This window comes from Antennarius striatus, chromosome 9 (genome assembly GCF_040054535.1).
Source record: "Antennarius striatus isolate MH-2024 chromosome 9, ASM4005453v1, whole genome shotgun sequence".
NCBI lineage: Eukaryota > Metazoa > Chordata > Actinopteri > Lophiiformes > Antennariidae > Antennarius > Antennarius striatus.
This window is the reverse complement of record NC_090784.1, coordinates 24,070,117-24,095,591: the sequence shown is the minus strand read 5'-3', so window position 1 is coordinate 24,095,591 and position 25,475 is coordinate 24,070,117. Positions and strand designations below refer to the sequence as shown.

The 25,475-nt window shown below is 45.4% G+C and overlaps 3 protein-coding genes across 5 annotated transcripts; 1 reads left to right on the top strand and 2 right to left on the bottom strand.

Moving 5' to 3' along the window:
• The first annotated feature begins 638 nt into the window (after positions 1 to 638).
• LOC137600978 (sodium bicarbonate cotransporter 3-like) lies at positions 639 to 15,401 on the top strand. Of its 3 annotated transcripts, XM_068322916.1 has the most exons (24): positions 639 to 730; positions 2,771 to 2,852; positions 2,991 to 3,131; positions 3,206 to 3,344; positions 3,515 to 3,675; positions 3,912 to 4,097; positions 4,200 to 4,309; positions 4,754 to 4,911; positions 5,143 to 5,230; positions 5,303 to 5,449; positions 5,517 to 5,620; positions 5,974 to 6,148; positions 6,236 to 6,369; positions 11,233 to 11,478; positions 11,554 to 11,659; positions 11,736 to 11,897; positions 11,994 to 12,107; positions 12,972 to 13,133; positions 13,211 to 13,462; positions 14,114 to 14,182; positions 14,256 to 14,429; positions 14,500 to 14,637; positions 14,701 to 14,774; positions 15,013 to 15,401. In XM_068322916.1, the coding sequence occupies exons 1-24, from the start codon at positions 701 to 703 to the stop codon at positions 15,092 to 15,094; spliced, it is 3,234 nt and encodes a 1,077-aa protein (XP_068179017.1). In that variant the 5' UTR covers positions 639 to 700; the 3' UTR covers positions 15,095 to 15,401. The 3 variants fall into 3 exon arrangements, with proteins under 3 accessions (XP_068179017.1, XP_068179019.1, XP_068179018.1); XM_068322918.1 differs by lacking the exons at positions 14,500 to 14,637; positions 14,701 to 14,774; positions 15,013 to 15,401 and having other exon boundaries at positions 14,058 to 14,182; positions 14,256 to 14,389; XM_068322917.1 differs by lacking the exons at positions 14,500 to 14,637; positions 14,701 to 14,774; positions 15,013 to 15,401 and having other exon boundaries at positions 14,055 to 14,182; positions 14,256 to 14,389.
• On the bottom strand, positions 7,526 to 10,560 carry LOC137600979 (complement C1q tumor necrosis factor-related protein 4-like). Its single transcript, XM_068322920.1, has 8 exons — positions 10,401 to 10,560; positions 9,842 to 9,892; positions 9,547 to 9,672; positions 9,168 to 9,447; positions 8,993 to 9,081; positions 8,786 to 8,836; positions 8,289 to 8,417; positions 7,526 to 7,958 (listed from the first exon to the last, which is right to left on the bottom strand). Exons 1-8 carry the CDS (start codon positions 10,534 to 10,536, stop codon positions 7,627 to 7,629), a joined length of 1,194 nt encoding a protein of 397 aa, XP_068179021.1. The 5' UTR covers positions 10,537 to 10,560; the 3' UTR covers positions 7,526 to 7,626.
• Positions 15,402 to 15,519: 118 nt separating the features above from the next.
• Positions 15,520 to 18,191, bottom strand: zgc:153896 (uncharacterized protein LOC569930 homolog). Its single transcript, XM_068323715.1, has 5 exons — positions 17,945 to 18,191; positions 17,382 to 17,527; positions 16,549 to 17,172; positions 15,806 to 16,028; positions 15,520 to 15,707 (listed from the first exon to the last, which is right to left on the bottom strand). The coding sequence occupies exons 1-5, from the start codon at positions 18,189 to 18,191 to the stop codon at positions 15,634 to 15,636; spliced, it is 1,314 nt and encodes a 437-aa protein (XP_068179816.1). The 3' UTR covers positions 15,520 to 15,633.
• Positions 18,192 to 25,475: the final 7,284 nt, after the last annotated feature.

Below are 25,475 nucleotides of genomic sequence, written 5' to 3'. Positions count from 1 at the left end.
TGACTTCCTGTTCTCCAGATCTGTTGTTCTCGTGTTTGATTGGTGGTCCTCGGTGTTTCCTGTCAGGCCGACTGATCACGGCCCTCTTCTGGTGGGGGCCTCGACCCGAACCGGTCAACTGGTACCAGAGCCAGGAAGCAGGACCCACACCGGTCAACTGGTACCAGAGCCAGGAAGCAGGACCCACACCGGTCAACTGGTACCAGAACCAGGAAGCAGGACCCACACCGGTCAACTGGTACCAGAACCAGGAAGCAGGACCCGGCAGAGACTCATATGTAAAAGCAGCGTTCTGTTGCTAAGGCGACAGAAATGTGACAATAAATCTATTATTATTATTACTGGTATTATAATTATAATTACTATTGATATTGATATTATTATTGCTATATAATAATAGATAATAATAATTATTATTGTGTTTGTGGTTACTAATGTGGTGAACTTCCAGGATAGTTGAAGTTGTTTCCGTTCCCTTATTGTTTGGTCAATCCGTTCCGTTCCCGGTTAAGCCCCGCCCACCAAACGTGAACGGAACCGAGGGTCCAACGGTGGGCGATTCTCATTGGAGGACCGGGTCAATCGGAGGGGGCGTGGCCAACAGCTGGCGTGAATATACTCCAGACCCCGCTGGGGAAGATGGTCAGACCCAGGAGCCTCCGGTCCTCCGGTATCCCTGACGACCGGCCCCGAACCGGACATGGACCTGATGAGACCGCTCCTCTCCTCCGTGAGTTCCGCCTCCCGGTCCCGGTACCCGGTCCCGGTACCCGGTCCCGGTACCCTAAGCTGTGAGCGTTAAAGTTTGACCGGTTTGTTTGACGGTTGTGACGTCACCGGATCCCCGTTACCGGTATCAGCGGGGTTCGGTTCGAGATGTTGTTTGGGGCCAACTGTCAGAGCACGTGGTGACGTAACGATCGTCTCTGACGCGACGGAGTGACGTCACACAGACAAGCTACGTTTTAATTGGTTATGACTGAGAAGACTTTCCACACTGACGTCACGTTTCTGTTGCCATGGAGACTCACGTGGTTTCAGTAGAGAGAGTTTTTCTGTGTGATGTGACGTCAGCTGATGAGTTCCATCCAGCAGGTGCGTTCAGGGTCAGGGTTCAGTTCGGGAGCCTGTCCCAGTAAACCGGGGGGTCAGACTCATCTTCACTGGGGGCCACATCAGCATCAAAGCAGCCAGATGTAACTAACTAATGTAACTAAATGTAATGTAACTAAATGTAACTCAGTGTAATGTAACTAAATGTAACTACTCCTTAATGTAACTAATAAATGTAACTAAATGTAACTCAGTGTAATGTAACTAAATGTAACTACTCCTTAATGTAACTAATAAATGTAACTAAATGTAACTCAGTGTAATGTAACTAAATGTAACTACTCCTTAATGTAACTAATAAATGTAACTAAATGTAACTCAGTGTAATGTAACTAAATGTAACTACTCCTTAATGTAACTAATAAATGTAACTAAATGTAACTCAGTGTAATGTAACTAAATGTAACTACTCCTTAATGTAACTCATAAATGTAACTAAATGTAACTCAGTGTAATGTAACTAAATGTAACTACTCCTTAATGTAACTCATAAATGTAACTAAATGTAACTCAGTGTAATGTAACTAAATGTAACTACTCCTTAATGTAACTAATAAATGTAACTAAATGTAACTCAGTGTAATGTAACTAAATGTAACTACTCCTTAATGTAACTAATAAATGTAACTAAATGTAACTCAGTGTAATGTAACTAAATGTAACTACTCCTTAATGTAACTAATAAATGTAACTAAATGTAACTCAGTGTAATGTAACTAAATGTAACTACTCCTTAATGTAACTAATAAATGTAACTAAATGTAACTCAGTGTAATGTAACTAAATGTAACTACTCCTTAATGTAACTAATAAATGTAACTAAATGTAACTCAGTGTAATGTAACTAAATGTAACTACTCCTTAATGTTAAATAACTGAATTTCTGACTGATTCTAGTTCCAAACATTACAGTTAGACAGAAAAAACATGTTTGTTTGTTTCTCTGTTCTAACATAAATCCTTTTCATTTGTCAGGTTATTAAACCCACAGAACTCCATCAATCAAGGATCAAACCATCAATCAATAAAGAAAAATAACATCTGACACAAGTTAGGACATTAACTTTGTTCACTACGTTTAGTCAGAGTTAAGATGGGTTGAACTACTGCATTGTGGGAAATGTAGTTTTGGTCAAAGCACCTATTTGACCTATTCATTTTTACACTGTCCGACCACTTATGCCACATTAAATGATGTTGGGGGCCACATTTGGCCCCCGGGCCATGTGAGAGACAGGGTTAGTGTTTGGGTTAGTTAACCTGTCCCAGCTGACTACAGGCTTAAGGGGGTAATAGGGACCAACAGCTTCAGGTGTTTACTGCCCCCTATTGTACAGACGGGGTAACATCCTGTCCCAGCTCTTGGCTTCTTACCCCTGTTTTCATTTGGGCAAACAATCCTGCCCCTCATTCCAGCTGGATATTCAGAGTAGCAGGTTCGACCTGGAAGCTGAAAGGCTTGTTTCTGTGGTTTTATTTTCTTTAAGAAGCTAAAACTGATATCAAGACGCTGGATCTTGTAGAAATCAGAATCAGGAATTGTCGCAAACTGATTGCAGAACAACTTGGAGGGAAAATCTTTAACATAAAGTTTTGAGTGAGGCTGCCCATTGTCCCATGATTCCTTGCTGTTGATTAATGCTGTTCTGTCTTTTAGGGGAACGATGAAGAGGCGTTGTTGGACCAGGGTAAGACCAGCTCCACCCTCCATACCACCTTTGCGGAAGAGGAACTAGAGAGTGAGTTTAAAGGTGGTTGAAGGTCCCGTCGCTCAGGGACTCAGGGACTCTTCTCCACTCGGTAGATTCAGGAGAGCGCGTTAACTCCACCTTGATGGACTGACATTGATTATTTGTAGCGTTGTTTCCCTCCCGCAGGTCACCGGGCAAGCTACATCAGCGTCCACGTTCCTCTGGACCACCAGAGTCGAAAACACCACCGTCACCGAGGACACCGTCACCACCGAAGAAGACGGGACCGACCCGGGCAGGAGGATGGAGGCAACTCGACCTCCCTGGGTTCGTCCAGACTCCGTGAACGTTTCCAATCCCATACCGAAGGTCAGGAAGTGACGACCAGTTTTTTCCTGCAGACACACCGTCTCAGAGAGTCCAGTTCATCCTCGGGATGGAGGATGAGGACGAGGAGCACGTCCCCCATCACCTGTTCATTGAGCTGGACGAGCTGACCTTCAGAGACGGAGACATCCAGGAGTGGAAGGAGATGGCCAGGTAAGGACGTCCATTCCTTCTGTAAGTGGGAAAGGGGTCAGGATTTGGGTGGATTAATGGCGTTGGCTTTGTTTCGTCAAACTAGTTTTGACCTTCCTGGGGAATCAAGTTCTGTCTCTGCTTTTCTGATATTTTGTCAGATTTTAACCCTCCAGGAAATGCGTTTTTAGATGGCTGAAGTTTGAAGAGGACGTGGAGGATGGAGGAGAACGATGGAGTAAACCCTACGTGGCCACGCTGTCCCTCCACAGTCTGTTTGAGCTGCGTTCTTTCGTCCTGAGTGGGACGGTCTTGCTCGACATGAGGGCCAAATCCATTGAGGAGATCGCAGGTCAGTGCACTGATGCGCTGGGGGCAGGGGGGGGGGGGATCTAACCAATCAGCTGACCAGATTGACTCGTTCACACTGGACCGAAGGCGTGAAGGCCGACAGGTGACGATGTGTGACACAGAGTCTGTCTTTGTCTTGAGTCTGGCTCTGAACTCTTCGGTTTGTTGGGACGATCAGCAGCACTATGACCGAACGAACCACCCCACCCCCCCGTTCATGTCGTTGCCTCGATGCAGACATGGTGATCGACAGCATGCTGGCGTCGGGTCAGCTGGAGGAGGCCGTCAGACAGGAGGTGAGGGAGGCCATCCTCAGACGTCACCACCATCAGAAGGAGAATAAGCTCAGCAATCGACTGTCATTGGTCCGATTCCCCGACATCAGCAAGAAACACTCGGACCCCTTTCTACTGGAGCATAACGGTGAGACCATCTCAGTCAGGTGTGCAGCCGATGGTTTTAAAGTGTCGTTGTGGTTGACATGAGGGTCGGGGAGTAGCAGTTTAAAGTCTTCCTCCGTCACAGGTGTCCTGGAATCCCCCCGTTCAGCTCCAGGAAGCCTCGATAGCAGTAAGAACGGTGGTAGACGCATCTACAGCAGCACACGGGAAGACAGCAGCATGGACTTCAGCAAGGTGAGCACTGGTCCCAACCCAACCCAACCCTAACCCTGTCCCCTAACCCTAACCCCTAACTCTAACCCTAACCCTAACCCATAACTCTATTCCCAACCCTAACACCTAACCCCTAACCCTTAACCCTTAACCCTTAGACAGCAGCATGGACTTCAGCAGGGTGAGCACTGGTCCCAACCCAACCTTGACCCTGTCCCCTAACCCCAACTCTAAACCTAAACCTAACCCATAACTCTATCCCTAATCCCTAATCCCTAACCCTTAACCCTCACCCTATCCCTTAACCCTAACCCCTAACTCTATCCCTAACCCTGATCCCTAACCCTATACAGCGTCAATCGTTTGTTGTGGGCTGCCTCGTCCAGGGCATTTAAAATGTACCACTAGCTAGGTAATTGAGTCAAAGCATGTGTGTGTGTGTATGTGTGGTTATGTGTGTTTCAGATGGACATGAGCTTCATGAAGAAGATCCCACCTGGTGCAGAGGCCTCCAATGTCCTGGTGGGTGGAGTCCACTTCCTGGAGAGACCGATCGTTGCCTTTGTTCGACTCGCCCCCGCCGTGATGCTTACCGGCCTCACGGAGGTTCCAGTCCCAACGAGGTGATCTTCATACGCCTCCACACCTGTAGCAGCATCTCACATTCACACACAAGAGACAGGTTGTTGGTTTATCAATTGGGGTGGGGTTTTAGAGGTTGTTGATCCAGAGTGGGCAAACAGGGGCTACAAATGAGGGTGTTGATGCTCAAAGGTTGGGGCCCTCCAGAGTCTGGAGGTTCAGAGTCTCTACAGGTTCTTGTTCTAGTGTTCTTGTTCATCTCCTACATCCAGGTTTCTCTTCTTGCTGCTCGGTCCGTTTGGTAAAGGTCCACAGTACCACGAGATCGGGCGCTCAATGGCAACACTCATGACGGACGAGGTGAGGCAGTAGACGAGCGCTTTGACGGATGTGTGGTCGATGTTCTCTCTGAGGTTCTCCTGTCTTTTGAAGGTCTTCCACGACGTTGCCTACAAAGCGAAGGACAGGAACGACCTGCTGTCAGGTATCGATGAGTTCCTGGACCAGGTCACCGTTCTTCCTCCAGGGGAGTGGGATCCCAGTATCCGCATCAAACCCCCTCAGAGCATCCCGTCCCAGGTGAGGCGTCAACACGAAACAGGAAATGAGTTCCTGAGTGGAGTGAAACTCTTCATCCTCCCTTCAGGAGAAGAGGAAGATGGCGTCCATCCCTAGAAGCTCCACCCACAGCTCCCACACCATCAAGGAAGCAGAACCACACCCGGGACCGGAGCTCCAGAGGACGGGGAGGTCGGTCCAGATGATACCCCAGCAGCATTTATTGGGTCATGTCTGACTGCAGTACTCTAGTGGTCTCCAACCTTTTTTGGGGCTGTTGGGCTGACTCAGCCCTAACAAAAACTGTTGAGGCTATCTATGGAAGCTAATTGTGGTGGCTAACTGCAGTAATTGACTTTGGTGACTGACTGCGAAAGCTAACTCTGATGGCTAACTTTTTTGGCCAGGTATGATGACTAACTCTAATGACTAACTTTAACGGCTAGCTGTGATGTTAGCTGAGATGGTTAGGCTTAGGGCTATAGCTAGCTGTGATGACTAACCAGCGTTGGCTAACAGGGGACCGTGTCTCTGCTGTCCATCAGGATCTTTGGCGGTCTGGTGAAGGACGTCCGGAGGAAGGCTCCCTTCCTGTGGAGTGACGTCAGAGACGCCGTCAGCCTCCAGTGCGTGGCGTCTGTTCTCTTCTTGTACTGCGCCTGCATGTCGCCGGTGATCACGTTCGGAGGTCTGCTGGGCGAGGCTACCAGAGGAAACATCGTGAGACCACTAGAACGGTGAACTACAAGCAGCGGTTCTTCTCTCAGGTCCACTATCGGTGAAACTCTCTCTCTCTCTGTTGGGTAGAGTGCCATTGAGTCCCTGTTCGGGGCGTCGCTGACGGGCGTGGCCTACTCGGTCTTTGCTGGTCAGCCTCTCACCATACTGGGCAGCACTGGGCCAGTTCTAGTCTTTGAGAAGATCCTCTTCAAGTTCTGCAGGTGAGTCAGGTTCCCCATCCAGGAGAACTGTTGTACGAATGTGAGGCTTCGCTTGACCCTTAAAGTACCTTCATAAACCTGAGGTTGGTGCTTCATCAATCAAAGGAGAAGAACCTGCTCTCCTTAGCAGTCAGAACGTGAGACCCAATCTCATTTCTTATTTTCACCCCATGAAAGTGTCTAGAACGTATACAGTGCACATCAGAGTGTGGAAAAAGTAATACAGATAGAAGGTGGTTTAATATCAGGATGGGGAGGGTTCATAAAATTTAAAATTACTGTAAATAACAAGATAAATAGATTGTGGTCTCGATCATGGATTCCTCAATCGCTTGTGGTCCCTGGAACGCATTTACCGCAAAGACCAAGGGTGCACTGTATTGTAAACACTCGCAAACTAAGATCCAATTACGGAACAGAGGATGGAGAATCAGTGGAAGATGGAGACGTTGCGTCAGCTAACGATGCAACAAACTTTGAGTATGTTGGAGTTCACCAAGAGGAAACGGTGTCGCTCTGAGCAAAGCATCATGGGATCGGTCAAGAAGAAAATGAAAGCAACGATAAATGTCTTGAGTGTTGGAGAAAGTCCACCGAAGAAGATTCGTTTGGTACAAAACGCTGGCAGGGAATTAGTTACCGGAAAGTCTGGACTATAAGCGCTACTTTTTTCTCCTGATTTGAATCCTGAGGTTTAATTTCTAGATGTTTACGAGCTAACAGCCTCCAAAGGGCGCACTAGCAGAAAGTACAAGAGCGAGACAGGCAGGTGGAGAAGATCACGCAGTGAGGAAGACACTACCGTAGTTTGATTGTGTTGTGAACAGACATTTTGAGCATCATGTAAATCCCTTATGATGGAAAGTCACGTCATACAGCTTTTAAGGTAAAGACAATTGATCTGGCTGTCAAAGTAGGAAACACAGATGCTGCTAGTTAGCTTAGCATCAGTGAATTGATAGGGATAATAAGGTTGTTTCACTGCCGTATTACAGGTACTGTTTGAAAAGAGCAGTAGTAAAAATGTTGGAAATCTTTCAACGTAAACATTTCATGTTCCAACACCTCAAAGACAGGTGCGACTTATATACAGGTGCGCTCAATAGTCTGTGAATAATGGTACTCGTAATTTGGTGGTGCATTCAAAACAATTGAGTCTGTTTTGGTGTCTTTATTGAAAGCTGCATCAGAGGAACTTCAAACAGTTGGAGGCTGCCAATCACAGCGTTCTGTGTGGCTCAGGACCAATCAGAGCAGCTACGGCTCCTGCTTTCTCCTAATCACAGTTGCCTGATTGCTTCCATCCTCGTATGGGAACAACAGGAAACAGGTGAAGGTGCTGTGGTGGTTGCTGTTGTCCCAGATCTGGGTGTTGTGCCACAGCTTGAGGGACAGGGTGTCGCCCTGCTCCAGAAGAAGGGTCGCCCCGTTGGATGCTGTGTCGCTACCCTTTCCGGACGGTTGCTCGTGGGCGATTAGCATGATCTGCCCGTTGTTTTTGTAGAGAACGGAGCTCATGGTGAAGTCCGTTGGAGCGTTGGCTGTGAAGCGGACGTAGTAGACTCCACGAACCGGAGCCGTGAAAATACCTAGGGGGGAAGTGTGGACAGAGTTAGATTGACAGCATCTCATGGAACCATAGGGAAGAAGACCATCTGGTATTGGAAGCACCTTGTTCTTCCGTATGTTGAGGTTGTTAGCTGACCTCATGCTAAACCTGGGACTGACCCTAGACCTGACCTACTGCAGAAACCCTAGCAGGCGTTGCTGTGCTCTATTGTCTCTACTTACCCTGATGCCCCATCACTCCAGAGTCCAGGTTTTCTAGAGTCTCGACAGGTTTTGGTGGTGACTCTTTTTGCTCAGGGTATGTTTCTACAGAGGAACTGGAGTCGTGGTTGCAGGAGTGTGGCACCAACCTGTTTCAGGGTTGTAAGCTTGTCCTATGTTGGTCAGGACATCTCTGTAGATCAGGTTGACGTTTCCTGAGGTGGTCTTCTGAAGGCCGTTACCTCCGAGGGACGCCGTGAACGCCACATTTGGTATGTCTGGAGAAGGTCAAGGCAGATGATGAATGGAGGACACGACAAACCAGATCACATCCAGAACCTGATCAAGGACCAGAACCTGATCAGCTGGATTAGATTCAGTTCGTCTGCTCTAGCTGGCTTTTCAACTCTTCTGGGGTCGTGAGCATACTTGACAGTACCAGTCCACGACCCGGGGTTTGGATGCCGGTACCGACTGACTCACAGACCTATTGTTTGGTTGATTGTGTTTACAGAAATGTTTAAACTATCATTTCTGTCGCGTTTTAAACATGTTTGGTTCTTTAAGGCACTGAACTGAGGTCCGGGTTATTTCACTCTGCAACTTGTCTAAAACAAGAAATTGTGGATTCTTCTTTTCGACCAACCTCTGATCGCCTGCAGCTCTGTCTCTGTGGCCTCCAGCTTCTGTCTCAGCTCTGAAACACAGAAACAACATCAAAGTCCTGAGAACCACTGAGTCCAGAGGATCATCCATTCATGGGAATAGAGCTCCAAGCTTCTTCTGGTTTTTGATGAGGGGTGAGGATGACGAGCTGGACTGGGTAAGAACTCTTCATCAGGGGTTCACTCACCCAGACTTTCAGTCTGAAGCTGCTTCACTGAGTCCTGGAGGCTCTTCAGCTCTTCTTGAGGGTCTTCCTCCGTCTGAGGCTCGTCCACCCTGTAAAACACGAGTACAGTTGACTCCATCCGAACCAGCAGCCAGCCAATCAGAAGCCGGCGCTGTCCAGGTGAGTCTTGGCTCACATGGGGAACAGCAGGAAGCCGCTGAAGGTGGTGTGGTGGTTGCTGTTGTCCCAGAGCTGGGTGTTCTCCCACAGAACCATCTTCAGCATGTCGTTCTTCTCTAGCAGCAGGGTGGCGCCGTTCGATGCCGTGTCGCTGCCCTGCCCGGACGTCTGCTCGTGAGCGATCAGCTGGATCTGCACGCCGTTTTTATAAAGGACGGCGCTCATGGGGAAGTCGGTGGGTGCGTTGGCGGTGAAGCGGATGTAGTACACTCCACGGACGGGCGCCGTGAAGATGCCTGAATGGAAATGAAGACGGGTCAAGAAGCTTCAAAAGATGAGAATTAATTTGAATGGTTTTACAGTGTTCGATTTGAACAATGTCACTCTGAACTCACCTGTCTCAGCATTGTAAGCCCCGCCCACATTGAGCAGAACTTCCTTGTAGATGAGGTCTTTGCGAGTCGTGGTCTTCACGAGACCATTTCCTCCCAGGGAGGCAGCAAACGCAACTCTAGGTGTGTCTGCATACAAAATAGAAATATTTGTAATTTTCATGCGACAAATTCAGGTAATTCAGAAATTAATTTCAAATTCAAAAGTTTTCCGGCAGTGTTTCAAAAGTTCTCCCAATGAAATCCGTTATTTCTACTCTGAGTGTCCAAGCATTTGTTACCTGCTGACGTTTCTCACCTTTGACGTTCTTCAGTTTCTTCTCTGCAGCATCCAGACGTTCACTCATCACTGCAAACAGTACAAGATTGTTCATAAGTTGAATTTTTTGTAAGTCGTTATTTATTAATTTCCAATCGGGTCATTTAAATGTCATTACCACTCTAAATACTAGTGTTCTATTCCCTAAGATTGACCAGAAACAATAACTTGCAATCTCTGATTGTTTGTAAGTTGAGGACTAGCTGTATTGTATTCTGTCCAGCCGTAAGTGAATTTCTAAATGAAGCTCTGACATCGCAGCAGATCAACCATCACTAACAAAATTTTTGTGACAGGACATAAAAAGTTGTAAGAATCCCATAGAGAGGTCCGGCCACTCCCTCCACAGAAAGTGAACCAATAACCTTCTTTAAATTTAACCAGTTCATTTAAAGCAAACAGTCCCAGTTTGATGGTAGAAAGGGAACGTCTTTTTTCAGAGAGCTGGTCCTGAACTCCTCTGGTGGTTTCTACAGGAACCTTCCCCGGTCAGTCCAACTGATGATAGTCTCTCTGGAAGGTAGTCAAGGTGTCTTACGTCGCCTCTCGGTCTGCAGCTCCTCCACGGTGGCCTTCAGCTCCTTCAGCTCTGCCAGGGTCTCGACGCGTTGGGCCGAACCCAACCGGGTCAGGCAGGCCAGAGCCACCAGCAGCAGGACGACGGCCCGAGACATGATGAGTGACAGGATGAAGAGCCCGGAGAGGCGAACGGCTTTATATTGACGGTGTCTGTGGTCGTTGCCCTCAGTTTGTCCTGACTCATTGTTGACACTGATAAAACCGATAAGTTCTGAAGGCAGCACTAATGAGTAGAACAGTAAAGTCCAAATGCCGGCTTTACAGAATGCATGTTTGAGAAGAGAAGACCGGAATGGCTCAGTGGTCTTTGGGTCGAGATTCTGGGACGGGCCAGGAAGTAGTGGACATCAGTTCCGGATGTTATTGTTGTCCGGCGCTCGTGTAAAGCAGCAGTCCCCAAACTTTTTAGCACCAGGGACTGTACTGTAAAGTACAGCGAGACTACAAGAAGGTAGTCATGTGACCGAGGCAAGCAACTTGACAAGCATCAAGAGTGACTCACAGACAGATGTGGAGGAGAGAATCCACTCATTTACTACAAAACATCATCAGAATCAGATCAGAAAGAAAACAGAAATAATGGAAGTTCTGGATTCTTTCTGTGTGACCCGGTACCGACTGACCCCCGTACCGACTGACTCCTGGACCGGTACCGACTGACCCACAGACCGGACCCAGCAGTTGGGGCCCACTAGGGTAAAGTGTCTACAGTCTGGTCGTGGTCGTTGTGGCTTCATGGGGCCACCGGGTGGTTTAGACCTTCTGAACCGGTCTTGTCCGTCTGTCCTCAGTGACTACGGTCTGTCCTACCTGTCCCTGCGGACTAGTATCGGACTATGGACGGCCTTCCTCTGCCTGCTGCTGGTGGCCACCGATGCTAGCTCTCTCGTCTGCTACATCACCCGCTTCACCGAGGAGGCCTTCGCGGCACTCATCTGCCTCATCTTCATCTACGAGGCTCTGGAGAAGCTGGTCCACCTCGGGGAGGTCTATCCGATCAACCCAAAGATGGAGCTGGACAACCTGACCTTCTACACGTGAGAACCAGCACCTCGCTTCTCAGGAATACCCCCATGTGGGTCTTGGTTCCGATGGGTTCTTGCCTGTTCCAGATGCCAGTGTTCTCCACCCGCCAACATCTCGTCCGAAGTTCTGCACAGCTGGAGCAGGAGAAACTTGAGCTCAGAGACGATCCAGTGGGACCAGTTGATGCTGAAGGTTTGTGGGGCCTTCAGGTCACAGCAGTATCCAGGAGCTGATGAAGAACGGCTCTTTTGTCTCTCTGCCACCCCAGGAGTGTGGTGACCTCCATGGAGTCTTCATCGGACCGGCCTGCAGCCACGATGGGCCCTTCATCCCTTATGTCCTCTTCTGGTCTGTGATCCTCTTCTTCACCACCTTCTTCCTGTCCTCTTTCCTCAAGCAGTTTAAGACCAAGAGGTACTTCCCCACCAAGGTGTGTTCGTCTCTACTGTATTGTCGGTTCTAATCCCAACTAGAGCACTGGTCACTCCACCAGACCTCTGGAACTGTTTCATTGGTGTCTCTGCAGGTCCGATCCACCATCAGTGACTTTGCCGTCTTTCTGACCATTGCAATCATGGTGCTGGTGGATTACCTGGTGGGAGTTCCCACACCCAAACTCAACGTACCTGATCGATTCCAGGTAAATACCTCCTGTCTAATCTGGACGATGGATTATAATCTCCGTTCATCAGGAGCTGGAGTCCACTGGTTGTCAGCTTTTTGAGAGGGGTTAGGGTTGGGGTTAGATGACACAACCATTGAGAGCAGGTTAGTTCAGTCCCTGCGAGAGCATCGACCTCAACCAGTCAAGGCGTATTGATTCCTGTCCCGTGTGACCCACATCGGTCTGAACATTCAGGACCTGTTGTTCGTTGAACATTTGAACTTGTAATTTTGCTCTGGAACTGAAAAGTCCAACAGGATACAACTCAAAACAAGTCGCTCATTGCCAGCTAAAGAAATCACCTTGTGTTAGAAGTTCAACGTCTGACTCTACACTGGAGGGTTCTAGAAGGGTTAGCAAAGGTGTAGAAAACCAACACACCCAACATGTGTTTACATTAGCTGAAAGGGGTGTGTTCAAAATGATCGCAGTGCTGAGGTCATCATGTGAAAACATACATGTTAAACAGGCTGGCTGCCAACCTTTGGCAGCCAGCGCTTCTTACCAGTCGATCTCCTTCGATCTCCCAAGATCCTTCACTCAGCGCGGCACCGTGTTTGCTCACAGGGTGAGCTCTGATGTACGCAAACTTTGTTGCATCAAAAAGCTGACGCAAATTCTTCTGATTGGTCATCGTCTGTTCTGTAATTGGATCAGTCATCATAACGATAAATCCCATGATTAGAAGCCTTCACTGACAATCTCCAACAGAGTGTTAGGGTCAGCTACCCATCTAGCTACTGGCTTAGGGTTAGCTAACCGACTAGCCACAGGGTAAGGGTTAGCTCACTGTCCAGCCGGAGTCAGTTTGATGTTCTGAACATCTTTTGGTCCGTTCAGCCCACATCCAGCACTCGGGGGTGGCTGATCTCCCCCCTCGGACAGAACCCTTGGTGGACCACGTTGGCTGCGGCGGTCCCTGCGTTGCTCTGCACCATCCTGATCTTCATGGACCAGCAGATCACGGCCGTCATCGTCAACCGAAAGGAGAACAAGCTGAAGGTGAGTCCAGGTGATGTCGGCTGGTGTGGTCCCAGTGGTAGCTTCATGCTAACATCTCCCTCCCTGTGGGCCTGCAGAAAGGCTGTGGCTACCACCTGGACCTGCTGGTGGTGGGGCTGATGTTGGGGGTGTGCTCCATTATGGGCCTGCCGTGGTTCGTAGCAGCCACCGTTCTCTCCATCTCCCACGTCAACAGCCTGAAGGTGGAGTCAGAGTGCGCCGCTCCAGGCGAGCAGCCCAAGTTCCTCGGCATCAGAGAGCAGCGGGTGACCAGCTTCCTCATCTTCATCCTGATGGGCTGCTCCGTCTTCATGACCTCCGCCCTCAAGGTGAATATCACTGCTGCCAATCACGTACTTCCTCCTCCTGTTCATTCACACCATGCAGGAAGTCCTCAATTTATGAACATGACTGGTTGCTGGAGGCTGTTCATAAGCCAAATTGTTCGTAAGTCGTATCCATCCATCCATCCATCCATCTGTCCATCCATGTTTAACATTATTTATTGAATTTCAATTTCTAATCTTCATTTTAATGTCATTACTACTCTAAATACTAAAGTAATATCATTACTACTCTCAGTACTAAAGTAATATCATTACTACTCTCAGTATTAAAGTAATGTCATTACTGCTCTGAATACTAAAGTAATCTCATTACTACTCTAAATACTAAAGTTCTTTTTCCTTCAGTCTGTCCAGAAACAATTACAGGACATTAAAACAAGACAGAATAAATAAAATACAGTTCAGTCGTTCTGATTATACATCATAAAAATCAACTTTACGTCATTTCACAGCGGTGCTGCCCCCCTGGGGGTTGTGGCAGGAAGGTGAACTGCAGGACAGTAGTCGGATATGGTGAAGTGTATTTGTTTGTACGTTGAGGACTTTGTGTATTATGTGTATGATTACTAACTAGCAGCTCGAGATGATGGGAACCTCTGACAGACGTGACGTGTTTCTACCCGTGTGCTTCAGCTCATCCCGATGCCCGTCCTCTACGGAGTCTTCCTCTACATGGGCGTGTCCTCGCTGAAAGGCATCCAGGTGTGACTCCGCCCTCTGACCTGCTGCAGCTGCACACATCTGCCTGCCTGACGTCCAGATGTTTGTCCTGCAGCTGTTTGACCGGATCAGGTTGTTCTGCATGCCGTCCAAACACCAGCCCGACCTGATCTACCTGCGCTACGTCCCGCTGTGGAAGGTCCACGCCTTCACCGCCGTCCAGCTGTCCTGCCTGGTCGTCCTGTGGACCATCAAGGCCTCGGCCGCTGCCGTCGTCTTCCCCATGATGGTGAGACCAACCGAGGTGACGGGGCGATGGGGTTCTACACGAAGCATTACCCGGTCTCTCCCTGATGCAGGTCCTGGCTCTGGTCTTCATCAGGAAGCTTCTGGATTTCTGTTTCACCAAGAGAGAGTTGAGCTGGTTGGACGACCTGATCCCAGAGAGCAAGAAGAAGAAGTACGACGACACGAAGAAGAAGAAGAAGAAGGAGGAGGTGAGCTGCTCTGGTCGGGGAGGTTCTGATTGGCTGTCGTCTTGATGCTACTGGTTGTTTCAGGACGCTATGCAAACGGTGGAGGCGGCGCAGCGACTTTACGGCCAAGACGACCCAATCAGAGGCCGGGAAGAACGGTGAGTCCCGAACCACGAACTGTTTCTCAAATTTTCACTCTTTCCAAAATGACCAGAGTGACAGCTTGTCTCTCAAACAACTTGTAACTCAATCAGTTTGTGTCTCCAGGTTCTACTGTACTTTGGTGTAACGGGTCATGAGGTTGGCATGAGGTGTTGATTGGAGTGTCCTGTTGTCAGACTGACAGATAAATGGACCAATCAGGTGTCTCAGCCAACAATTTTGTTTGTCTTCTAGTGAGGAGAAGCCGTCAGCTGTCTGGATAAACATGGAGGACAAGGACGCATCCAGAAGTAACGAATTTGAGACGTCACTTTGACGCACCACCGCAGTCCACCACCAGACCAGAGTGTGATGAAGGTGCTCCTCTTCCTCCATCTGAACAGGATCCTGCCTAGAACAGTGAGGCCAGGCCAGGTCCTGGTAGGTCTGTGTTGAATCAACTCCACGGGACTTGTGGGAAAAGCTACAAGTTCAGCTGGACTTGATTCACCATAGGAGTCTAACATCAAAGTGAAGGGCCATTGCTGGACTGTGATTGGTTGACCAAGTATCTCACATGACCAATTTGAAAAAATCACTTGCTGTTTAATTTTATTGCTTTACATGTTTTTAAATATCTCATATCTCTCAATGTATGTGTCTCATATACAATAAAGAAAAGAGAAGGAATAACTGGCGCCCCTTGGTGGACACTTCAGGTAACTTCAGGTAGAACAACCCCGTGAGAGTTAATGTGTGACAGTTCCAGCACCTGTGATTCCATTTATTACACAAGGCCATATGGACAAGGACTGTCAATGTTTTCAGGCATTTAGACGATTTAAAAGAAAAGAGCTGATGCTGATCCTGGATCAGTTACAGGACTGCAAACACAACGAGCAGAATGGACATCATTAGAACGCCTGACGTCCGACGACACTCCGATCCACCTGCAGACAAACAAGAGAAAGTCCAAGTTGATTGTCGTGTCGTTACGACTGATAGGACTCGTCAACGTCTAAAAACCACCAGCAGGTGCTGGACTCACCGCTGTGGAGCAGAAGCTCCTCGGTGACAGCCAAAGATCCGTTGTTCGGTTCCGCTTCGATCTGCAGCAGTTTACACATCAGGGGGTAAATATGGATGCTGTCAAACGGCTCAGAAAGGAAGTTCTTCTTGAAGTCCGGGCCGAAGGCCCTGAAGATGGTCTTCATGTCCATCTCTCCGTTATGGTAGCCGTGATCGCCTTTGTTGACGTAGATGATGAATCTCTGAATGGAGGTAAAAGACGGCGTTACCTGAGAACAGTCCTGGGACATTGGAGACCCAAGGCTTTTGTTTAACTGAAGTTAGTTAACAAACGAGAACGGGATAGAGTCTCTTCATCGGGTAACGTAATCGGACAAACTAAGTCCAACACAACAGGTGATGGAAACATCAGATTTAGAGTTTACAGGCATTAAAACGTTATCAGTGTGAACATTGAATATTTTGACACTGAACTCTCTTATATTGCAATTAGATTAAAAGAATTTACAAATTGGTTTTGATGTAATATTTTTCATGTCAATAATTTCAAAGGAGCCATTGGTACACTGCTTTTTGGTGGTGCACTTTTTTTTGGTCGGACACTGACAGTCTGAACTGGCATGGTCCTGATTAGTCAGTTAGGATGTCAATCACGAATTGATTAAATTCAGTTTATATGGAAACTGACCTATCAGCAAATATTTGGAGGCTGCAGCTCTAACAGTGAGAAAAACTTAATCCATGGAAATTTGGAAAACTCACCGAGTTCAGGTTGAATCCCAAATCTGCAACAACCACAATGGGAGGCAGTCGTTGGCTCTTGGACAGATGGAAGCTGTCGGGAAGCTCGTTCTTCTTGTAAACCGTCAGATTGGGGGCATTGGACAGGGCGTCGAAAACCTCCTGCTCCTTCCCTGGCCTTGGGGTCAGAATCCCAAATCCACCATAGTCAAGGATCTCGAAGCTGGTGAGCTTGAGGAGGTTCAGGTACTTGTTGAGGACGATCTCGTCCACCTCCGGTCGTTTCTTCACTCTGGTCATACCATGGTCAGAAGTGATGATGACATTCAGGGTGTCGGTCAGGTGATGGCGAGTGATTGCCTCCATCAGGTAGCCGATGGTGCGGTCAATTTGCTTGATGATCTCCTTCCTGTCTTGGTGGTCTGGCCCCTTGGCGTGGCCCACGTTGTCCGGTTCACCGTAGTATAAAGTCACCAGGTGGAAGTCTTCTTCAGAGAACCAGCTCATCACCGTGTCGATGTTCTGACGCCATTCGGTCTCATTGTCGTCTGGGTGGCCATACGTCTCCACGAGTGCGCGGTTGACTGCCTGGCCTTTGTACTTGACTCCACCTCCCGGATAGAAAAAGGAAGCAGTTTTCAAACCCTGAAAACGACAAAAGATTGTCAACCTGAAACTGTTTTTGTTGACAAGGAACAACTGGTAGTTTAAGTGGATCATCATGTTTTTATCCTTCTGTTTGGAGTCTGGATCAGAAAATGGTTTGTTGGAGTACCACCTGGGCTAGACCCCTGACCCTTAGGCCCCTTAACAGAACACACCGCCCTCAGCGTCTTGTCATTTAAGTGGGTCACCTGGTTTTGGGCTGTGATCCATAACGGCAAAGCTCCGTTGTCCCACCACTCAGATCTTTTCAGCGTCTGTTTGTAGGGAACTTTTAAGTTTGTCTTGGCGTCAAACATGATGTTGTGGACGACTTCGTGATCCTCCACCCACCTACCTGTGGAGACAGAGATATTAAATGTACAACGATCTCCTCTTTTCAGTGGAACAGTCAAGAAGTACAAAGAAATGATCAAGTTCAGAGACTGTTCCTGAAGGATGCCGGTCCTCTGGATGGATCAGGTCTCACTGAGACTGAAGCAGGTGGAGTTGAGATAATTCACACATTTGAATGATATTGATGTAACTTGTCTCAACAAGAAGCTTTTACTTTAAAGGCTACTTTAAAGTGTTCTGGTGTTTTTTAGAGTGTAATGATATTTTTCATCACAGGATCTGAACATTTCACTCAGGATTTCACTGGTTTTAGCGCTACTACTACCTGTGCTGCTGTTGCTACAATCCTAACTTTAGCAGTAGAAGTACCCAACGTTAGCTTCTACAGAAGTGAAATGACAGTGGAGTCGTCTGTTACCTGTGATGGTGGTGAAGTGGGACGGGCCGGTCATGGTCAGCATTGGGGGGGTGATATATTTTGCCTTGACTCCGTCCTGAACCAACTGGTCCAGATTGGGGGTGTCTACATCCTGGTCGTAGTCCCACCGGAAACCATCAAACGAGATGAGCAGCAGCTTCTTCCTCTCCGGCGTCGTCCTCAGAGGATTACTAGCCACAGTGAGGACCGCGGTGGCCACCAGGAAGAGTTCCAGCCTCACCTTCATCTTCACTTCAAGTGACTGCAGGTCTCCCAGCGTTTCGCTCACCAGGAGGCAGTTTAATGTGTAACTGCTTCCTGTACTGATAGGGACCTGCTGATGAAGGAAGGACCAGACCTTTGACTGGAAGCAATGTCTTATCGGGTATGATACCATGATGAGGATCAATAATCAGTGGGACTGGTTGATAGCTGCTCCATAGTCTCAGTCCAGCGCTTGGGCACAGCAATAACATGTTACACATTACAACACGCATGACCAAGAGTGATCAACACACGTGTTTGAAGTTGTAAATATAGCTAAGAAATCTCTGGCACATCTTGATAAGAACCACATGGCTAAGTTAGCATCAACGGTTGGGCTAAGGTTGGGGGTAGGGTAGGGTTAGGGGTTAGTTATAGGGGTAGGAGAAGGGTTAGTAACAGGGTTAGGGATAGGGTTAGGGTTAGTAATAGGGTTAAGGCTAGGGGGAGGGTCAGTAGTACGATTAGAGGTTAGGGTAGCAATAGGGGTAGAATTAGGGGTTAAGATTTGGGTTTGGGGTTTATGGATTAGGGTTCAGGGTTATTTATTTATTTATTTATTTATTTGTGTATTAGAATTTTATATTTTTTTAGTTTTTAATTTGAAAAGTTGACAAAGATAATTCTTGTCTGTCTAGGTTCTCATTCATCCAGGTAAATCAAGAAAAACAAACAACTGGACTCGCTTCAGGTTCGTTGAAAATGTTTCACCTCTCATCCAAGAGTCTTGTTCGGACTCGTGGATGGTAGAGTCCGGATCCTGGTCCTCCTCTTGGAGGTTCTGACTGATGGTAGAGTCCGGATCCTGGTCCTCCTCTTGGAGGTTCTGACTGATGGTAGAGTCCAGATCCTGGTTCTCCTCTTGGAGGTTCTGACTGATGGTAGAGTCCTGATCCTGGTCCTCCTGTTGGAGGTTCTGACTAATGGTGGAGTCCAGATCCTGGTCCTCCTGTTGGAGGTTCTGACTGTTGGTCTGCTGTCCTGTAGAGACGATGTTAATCAGTCTTTGTTTGTTTATGTCTGTTTCTTTCTTAGTTTAGCACATGTTCAGTTCGAGTACAAAAAGCGTGCAAGGTGGGAACGAAGCCTTATTAGGCTTCATATTGTCAGGAGGAGTTCCACACCTGCCTGTATCAAATTCAAGACATGCAGGCTAAACAATCAACTGAAGAAAACAACAAAAAATTGCGTGTTGATTCCAAAAATAAGAAGGCAGCAAAGATAAATCACACACAATCAGTACAAAAAAATGGATTAACAAATCTGTCAGAAGAACAGATGCAAAGATCAGGAAGACAGAAGGTATTTTATCAGACAATTTTTAAAACAGAGGAGGAGGATATTGATCGCAGTGTTGGGCTTAATTCACTCCAGAGCTTAGAACCTCTAAGAGTGATGTTGGATTGGTGTTTTGAAGTTCGGGTATATGTATGGACACGTGTAGTGGGGGTGAATACATTCTGTAAGGTGACTGGAAGTTCTTGATTCCTATATATAAATTTGTGTGTCAATAAGCATGTTTGATAAATATTTATTTTGTCAATGGATAGTACCTGGTATTTGTTGAATAGGGGTGCCGAGGGTGCATATCTGTTAGAGTGGGAAATCATTCTAAGGTAGTTTTTTTGTATGACACATAGTTTTCTTAAGTATGTAGGATATGTAGCTGCCCAGACGATGTTGCAGTAATTGATGAATGGAAACAAAAAACTGTAATATAAAGTTAAGTGAGCTGTGGAGTGAATTACGGGACAGACCTTCCTCAATATGCCGAGCATTTTTGCAGACCTTCTTGAGACGAGGTCAATATGATCAGACCATTTGAGACTGCTATCTATAATAACTCCTAAAAATTTAGTACGGTGAACTAATTCTATTTCAGCATTATTAATAATTATTTTGACTTAATCTATGGGATAATGTTTGTTTGTATTACAGAAGATCATGAAATTACATTTTTTCACATTGAGGGTGAGTTTGTTCAAATGAAACCATTTTGCGATGGAAGATAATTCTTGATTTGACGGTTTGAATAAAATAATGAAATCTTTGTGTGAAGTTACAAAGTTGGTATCCTCTGCAAATAATACTGGGGGGAGTTTGGTGCATGTCATGGCCATATCGTTAATAATAAAGGGCCCAGGATCGATCCTTGGGGAACACCAAATGATATTGATAATTTCTTGGAGGAAAAACCAGCTAGATGGACATATCGTTCTCGATTTGTGAGATAGTTTCTGAACCATTTCAGGGCAATATCCTCCACTCCATATCTATTTAGTTTTGCAATCAATATGTCATGACTGACCGTATCAAATGCCTTACTCAGATCCAAGAACACTCCTAGGGCAAATGTTTTATTATCAAGAGCTGATGAGATATAATTAACGAGTTGTATAAGGTCGGGTTCAGTGGAATGTTTTTTGCGAAAACCAAATTGGTGTTGATATAGAATATTGTTGACTGCTAGGTGATTTGATAATCTGGAATAGATTAGTTTTTCCAAGATTTTGTATATGGATGGTAGAATAGATATTGGCCTGTAATTTCTGAATTCCTTGGAGTTGCCTGTCTTGAAAATGGGTGTAATTTTGTGATTTTTAAGTCCTGGGGGACATTTCCAGTTTTGACAGACAGAGGGAGGATATGAGTGAGGGGTTTGATAATGTAGTCAATAGTCTCCTTAAGAAGGACACTCTTGATACCGTCATGACCATGAGCTGTGTTTTTTAGTGACATGGTGATATCTCGGACCTCTTGCATTGTTGGTGGGTCAAAATTATGGAGTGAAGGATACTGAGCTTTAATCATGGAACAGGGATCTACGTTTGAGTCTTTAAAGTTAGATGCTAATTCCGGGCCAACTGATATAAAGAAATCATTAAAGCCATTAGCTATGTCACTAGGGTTAGTGAGGACCCCCTTCTTGCCATTCATTTCAATGGGTGCAGCTGATGAGGATTTAGTACGATTCAGTAGGTGATTGATGAGGTTCCATGTTGATTTGATGTTATTGGAAGCTTGAGTAAATTGATTAGAATAGTATGTTGTCTTTACTTTTTTTACTAAGGCTGAAAATTGTTGACCTTTTTATAAGTTTCAGTATTCAAAGGAGATGGTTTAAGAAAGGATCTCTTATAAAGTTTATTTTTCTTCTAAGAGAGCTTTATTAATTCATCAGTAATCCCTGGCTTCCCTCTAGAGGATTTGTGTCTAGATTTAGTGGACACCAAGGGAAATGATGCATCCAAGGCCTTATTAAAGGCCTTTAGAAATAATTCATATGCTTTATGCACATCTTGCAACGTAAGAACCTCATCCCATATGATAGAGCTAATAGCTAATTTGAAATTATCAAAGTTATTTCTGGAAAATTTACGGTATTTTAGTGGCTCATTCATCTTTTTAGACATAGGAGAGTGGGATTGGATAAATTGGAAGACAGGTAGGTGGTCAGAGACATCACACATCAGGAGGCCTGAACTGACCTCGAAATCAAAAGAGTTGAACAAAATGTTATCAATAAGAGTAGCAGACGAGGAGGTGATCGGGATGGTTTAGTAATTAGAGGGAAGAAACTAAAGGAAGAAGTCTGATAGTTGGACCTCATGGACGATGTTGAGAGTCCATGAGTCTTGTTCTGTTTCTAGGAACCTGTGAAGTCTTGAACCCATTCCAGCCTCTGGTTCCACCCTGCACACAACCACACCTTTGAATCTATCCAGTCTGAAGTTCATGTTCTTGCTTTCCTGCTGAGTCGCTGGTGAAATGACCTCCATTAATCACCATTAAACCTCACCCACAGGTTTGAATCATCCATCAGAGGTTAGTCTAGTCTTCGTACCCAACAGATTGTCATGTAGAACAAACAGTCTAGAATCATTTGACTTTCTCCGGCTGGAAATAATCAGATGATTTGTAATTAAATTTTGTGTTGTGTTGTCATTTCATTGTGTTGTTGTTGTTGTTATCTTATTCTATTCTGTTCATATATTTATATTTTTGACTTATTTTTCTTTTTTTCTCTAACTCTTTGGACTAAACTGGAACCAGGAGTTCCCTCGGAATTAATAAAGTTTTATCTTATATCTTATCTTTACTGTAATGCTGGTAAAACTGACTGTACTCCTAAATATGTGTCCGTATACATCACTGAGCCTTTCCATTGGCTCATTGGACTGCTGGGGGCGGAGTCTATCTACTGGCCTTCAGAAAACAAACCATGATCCCATGATCCTTTATTAGAATCATGGGTGATGACCTGCCCTCACCAGAAGAACCTGTGGAAATGGTTTAAACTGTTATCATTCATACTGTGTGCTATGGTCCAGTTTAATCCAGTTTAATCCAGTTTAATCCAGTATAATCTGTGTCTGTACTTGTTCTTTAATATGAAAACAGCTGTTGAAATCATAAATGTGGCTGTTGGTTTTTACCATCTCATCGTTTTTAGACATCATTTCCACCTGCGACCTGTTCAGTCCTGAGTGTTCAGTGGATTGAGGCGAGTCAGCTGGTGTGTGTTTGTGTAACGAGGGGGCGTGGCCTCAGGAGAACACCATCAAGGTGTTCAGCTTCATCTATAAATGACTCCCACCTGTGTGACGCTCACTGATGGAGCAGGTCGGCCAGAGGAAGACCCCCCCACCGCCTTCCTCCTGGACCGAGCCCCCAGCAGCGGGGGGGTCCAGCAACAGGTAGGGGCTTTGTTTGTATTGATGAGGTGACAGCAGACACCAGGTGACTGGTTAGTGTGAACAGAATCTGTGGTTTATTGATTGTTTTGTGTTCAGAACACAACGACCTGCAGCACCCATGAAACCAGACCAGTGATCAGAATGTGACCTCTGTTACCACTGAAAACATTTGACCTTTACTACCTTTATTGTCTTGAAAACAAACTGCTTTACCTGGACAATGAAAATGTTTGGTGTCAACACTGAATGTCCTGAGTTTAAGAACGGTGTAAAGATTGAAAAATATTTTTTAATTAGGAAACAACTAAAAAAACAACACATTTAAATGAACATACAGCATTGTGTCAGTGTGCAGATTGTTATTTTAATTCGTTGTTTCGTTTTCCAAAGAACATTTAGTTTTCCATCAGGTTTTTATTAAACATTCATCTCCAGTTTGAAATGAGTTCCGTCGTGTGGTTCAGGGGTGTGGTGTTTGTCTCCCTCCAGTGGGTGATGCTGGTACTACTGGTAAACACCTGGTTTGTTCGGGTCAAAGTAAAAGCAAATTATTTGGTTGTTCTTCATTTGAATGAAACATGATTTTAAATGAATCTTGTTGGTAGCACTCATTTCCTTCAGTCCGGATTTTATTCCAATTGTATAAATGAAATGTGAACACATTTAAAATGCAGCAAATAAAACAAAATAAAACCAGAACTAAACCATTAAAATCATAAGATTTTGAGGATCATTTCTGGAGTCTGGAATTCTGATGATGATGGTTGTGATGGCAATGATGATGATTATGATGATTCAAACGACACTGATGACGATGATGATGCTGACATGGTTTATCATGATACTAACAAAAATGTTAATACGACAATTTTGATGCTGATCCGAACAACACTAATGGTGGTAATGCTGACTATGGTTATTAATATGATGATGATGCTGAAGATTATCGTGATGGTATGATGGTGATGCTAATGATTTATCATGATGCTGACAATTACTGTGCTAAGTACGCTGGTGACTATCATGATTTATGCTGATTCTGACGATGATGACAATGGTATGTTCATGGTACTAACGATGGTTACGATGACTGTGATGCTGATGCAAACAACACTGATGATGCTAGTGATGATTATGATACTGATGATGCTTACAATGATAAACGATGATGATGATAACACGAATGACACGATGATAACAATGACGCTGATGGCGATGATGACAATGATTTATGATAACAATGACTATTCGATGATCATGATTCTGATGGCGATGATAATGACGCTGACGATTATTGTGATGGTGATGATTGTTGTGCTGATAACAATGATGAAAATGATGATGATGCTGACACAAATGACACTGCGATGATGGTTGTTATGCTAAATACGATGATGATGATGCTGAAGATTACTGTGGTGATTATGAAGGCGATGATGACTTGTTATGCTGATACAAACACTGGTGATGATGATGCTAATGACTGTGACGATGTCGAGTACAATTATGATGCTGCTGATGATGGTGATGCTCGTGATTTATTACAATGATGCTAACAACGCTGATAACAATGACACTGATCATTTTTATGATAACGATGATGAATGATTATGATGCTGACATGACACTGGCGATGACTTATGCTAAATACGATGATGATGACTCTAATGCTGATGTGAACAACACTGGTGGTGATGATGATGACACTAATGACGGATGATGTCGAGTACAATTGATGCTGCTGGTAATGGTGATGCTCATGATTTATTACAATGACACTGACCGTTGCTACGATGCTAACCATGCTGATAACAATGAAACTGATGATTACGCAAATGATGACAATGATGATGATGACAATATGATGATGCTAACAATGAAAATGATGATTGATGACACGAAAGACGATGATGATACTGATGATGATGCTGGCAATGATGTGGTGATTATTATTGTGGTGATTATGATGCTGATACGAACACTGATGATCTAATACGAACAACACTGATGATCTAATGCCAATTTCTAATGATGCTGATGATTATTATGATGCTAACAATGCTGAGGATTTGTTGATGCTTACGATTATAATGGTGATAATGACATTGATGATTTACAGATAATGGTGCTGACGATATTATGGTGATGATGATGCTAACAATGATTACGATGACCACAATGCTTTCGATGACGCTGACGTAAACAAACCACAATGTATGATTACAATTATTTTGTTATTTTCCAACTATTTTTGAATAAAAATGCTTTTAAAAGTAAATGATTACGATGCTGATCAAATGACACTGACGCAAACGATTATTATGTTACTGATGCTAACAAACTGATTATGATGACCCTGATGGTGATGCTGATTATTATTGTGATGCTGGTGATGATTCTTTGTCGATACGAACGCTGATGGTGATGCTAATGATTTCTTGTGATGATGACTGGTTTTGATGCTAATGATGAAATTGCTGATGGCTGATTATGATGCTGACAATGATGGAGGTGATGGTTAACAATAGCCATGCTGGGAATGGCGATTATGAAGCTGATTAACATGCTGA

What these genes read in the sequence shown, in the direction of transcription:
- LOC137600978 (XM_068322916.1), top strand. Translation starts at nt 701, where the DNA reads ATGGACCTGATGAGACCGCTCCTCTCCTCC. An exon ending in TGAGACCGCTCCTCTCCTCC is followed by an intron (nt 731 to 2,770) that starts GTGAGTTCCGCC and finishes TCTGTCTTTTAG; the next exon opens with GGGAACGATGAAGAGGCGTT. An exon ending in CCTCGCTGAAAGGCATCCAG is followed by an intron (nt 14,183 to 14,255) that starts GTGTGACTCCGC and finishes TTTGTCCTGCAG; the next exon opens with CTGTTTGACCGGATCAGGTT.
- LOC137600979 (XM_068322920.1), bottom strand. Translation starts at nt 10,536, where the DNA reads ATGTCTCGGGCCGTCGTCCTGCTGCTGGTGGCTCTGGCCTGCCTGACC. An exon ending in GAAACTGAAGAACGTCAAAG is followed by an intron (nt 9,673 to 9,841) that starts GTGAGAAACGTC and finishes TTTTGTATGCAG; the next exon opens with ACACACCTAGAGTTGCGTTT. An exon ending in GCTTCAGACTGAAAGTCTGG is followed by an intron (nt 8,837 to 8,992) that starts GTGAGTGAACCC and finishes TCTGTGTTTCAG; the next exon opens with AGCTGAGACAGAAGCTGGAG.
- zgc:153896 (XM_068323715.1), bottom strand. Translation starts at nt 18,191, where the DNA reads ATGAAGGTGAGGCTGGAACTCTTCCTGGTGGCCACCGCGGTCCTCACT. An exon ending in TGGGATTCAACCTGAACTCG is followed by an intron (nt 16,029 to 16,548) that starts GTGAGTTTTCCA and finishes ACCTCCATTCAG; the next exon opens with AGATTCATCATCTACGTCAA. An exon ending in GGAGCTTCTGCTCCACAGCG is followed by an intron (nt 15,708 to 15,805) that starts GTGAGTCCAGCA and finishes GTTTGTCTGCAG; the next exon opens with GTGGATCGGAGTGTCGTCGG.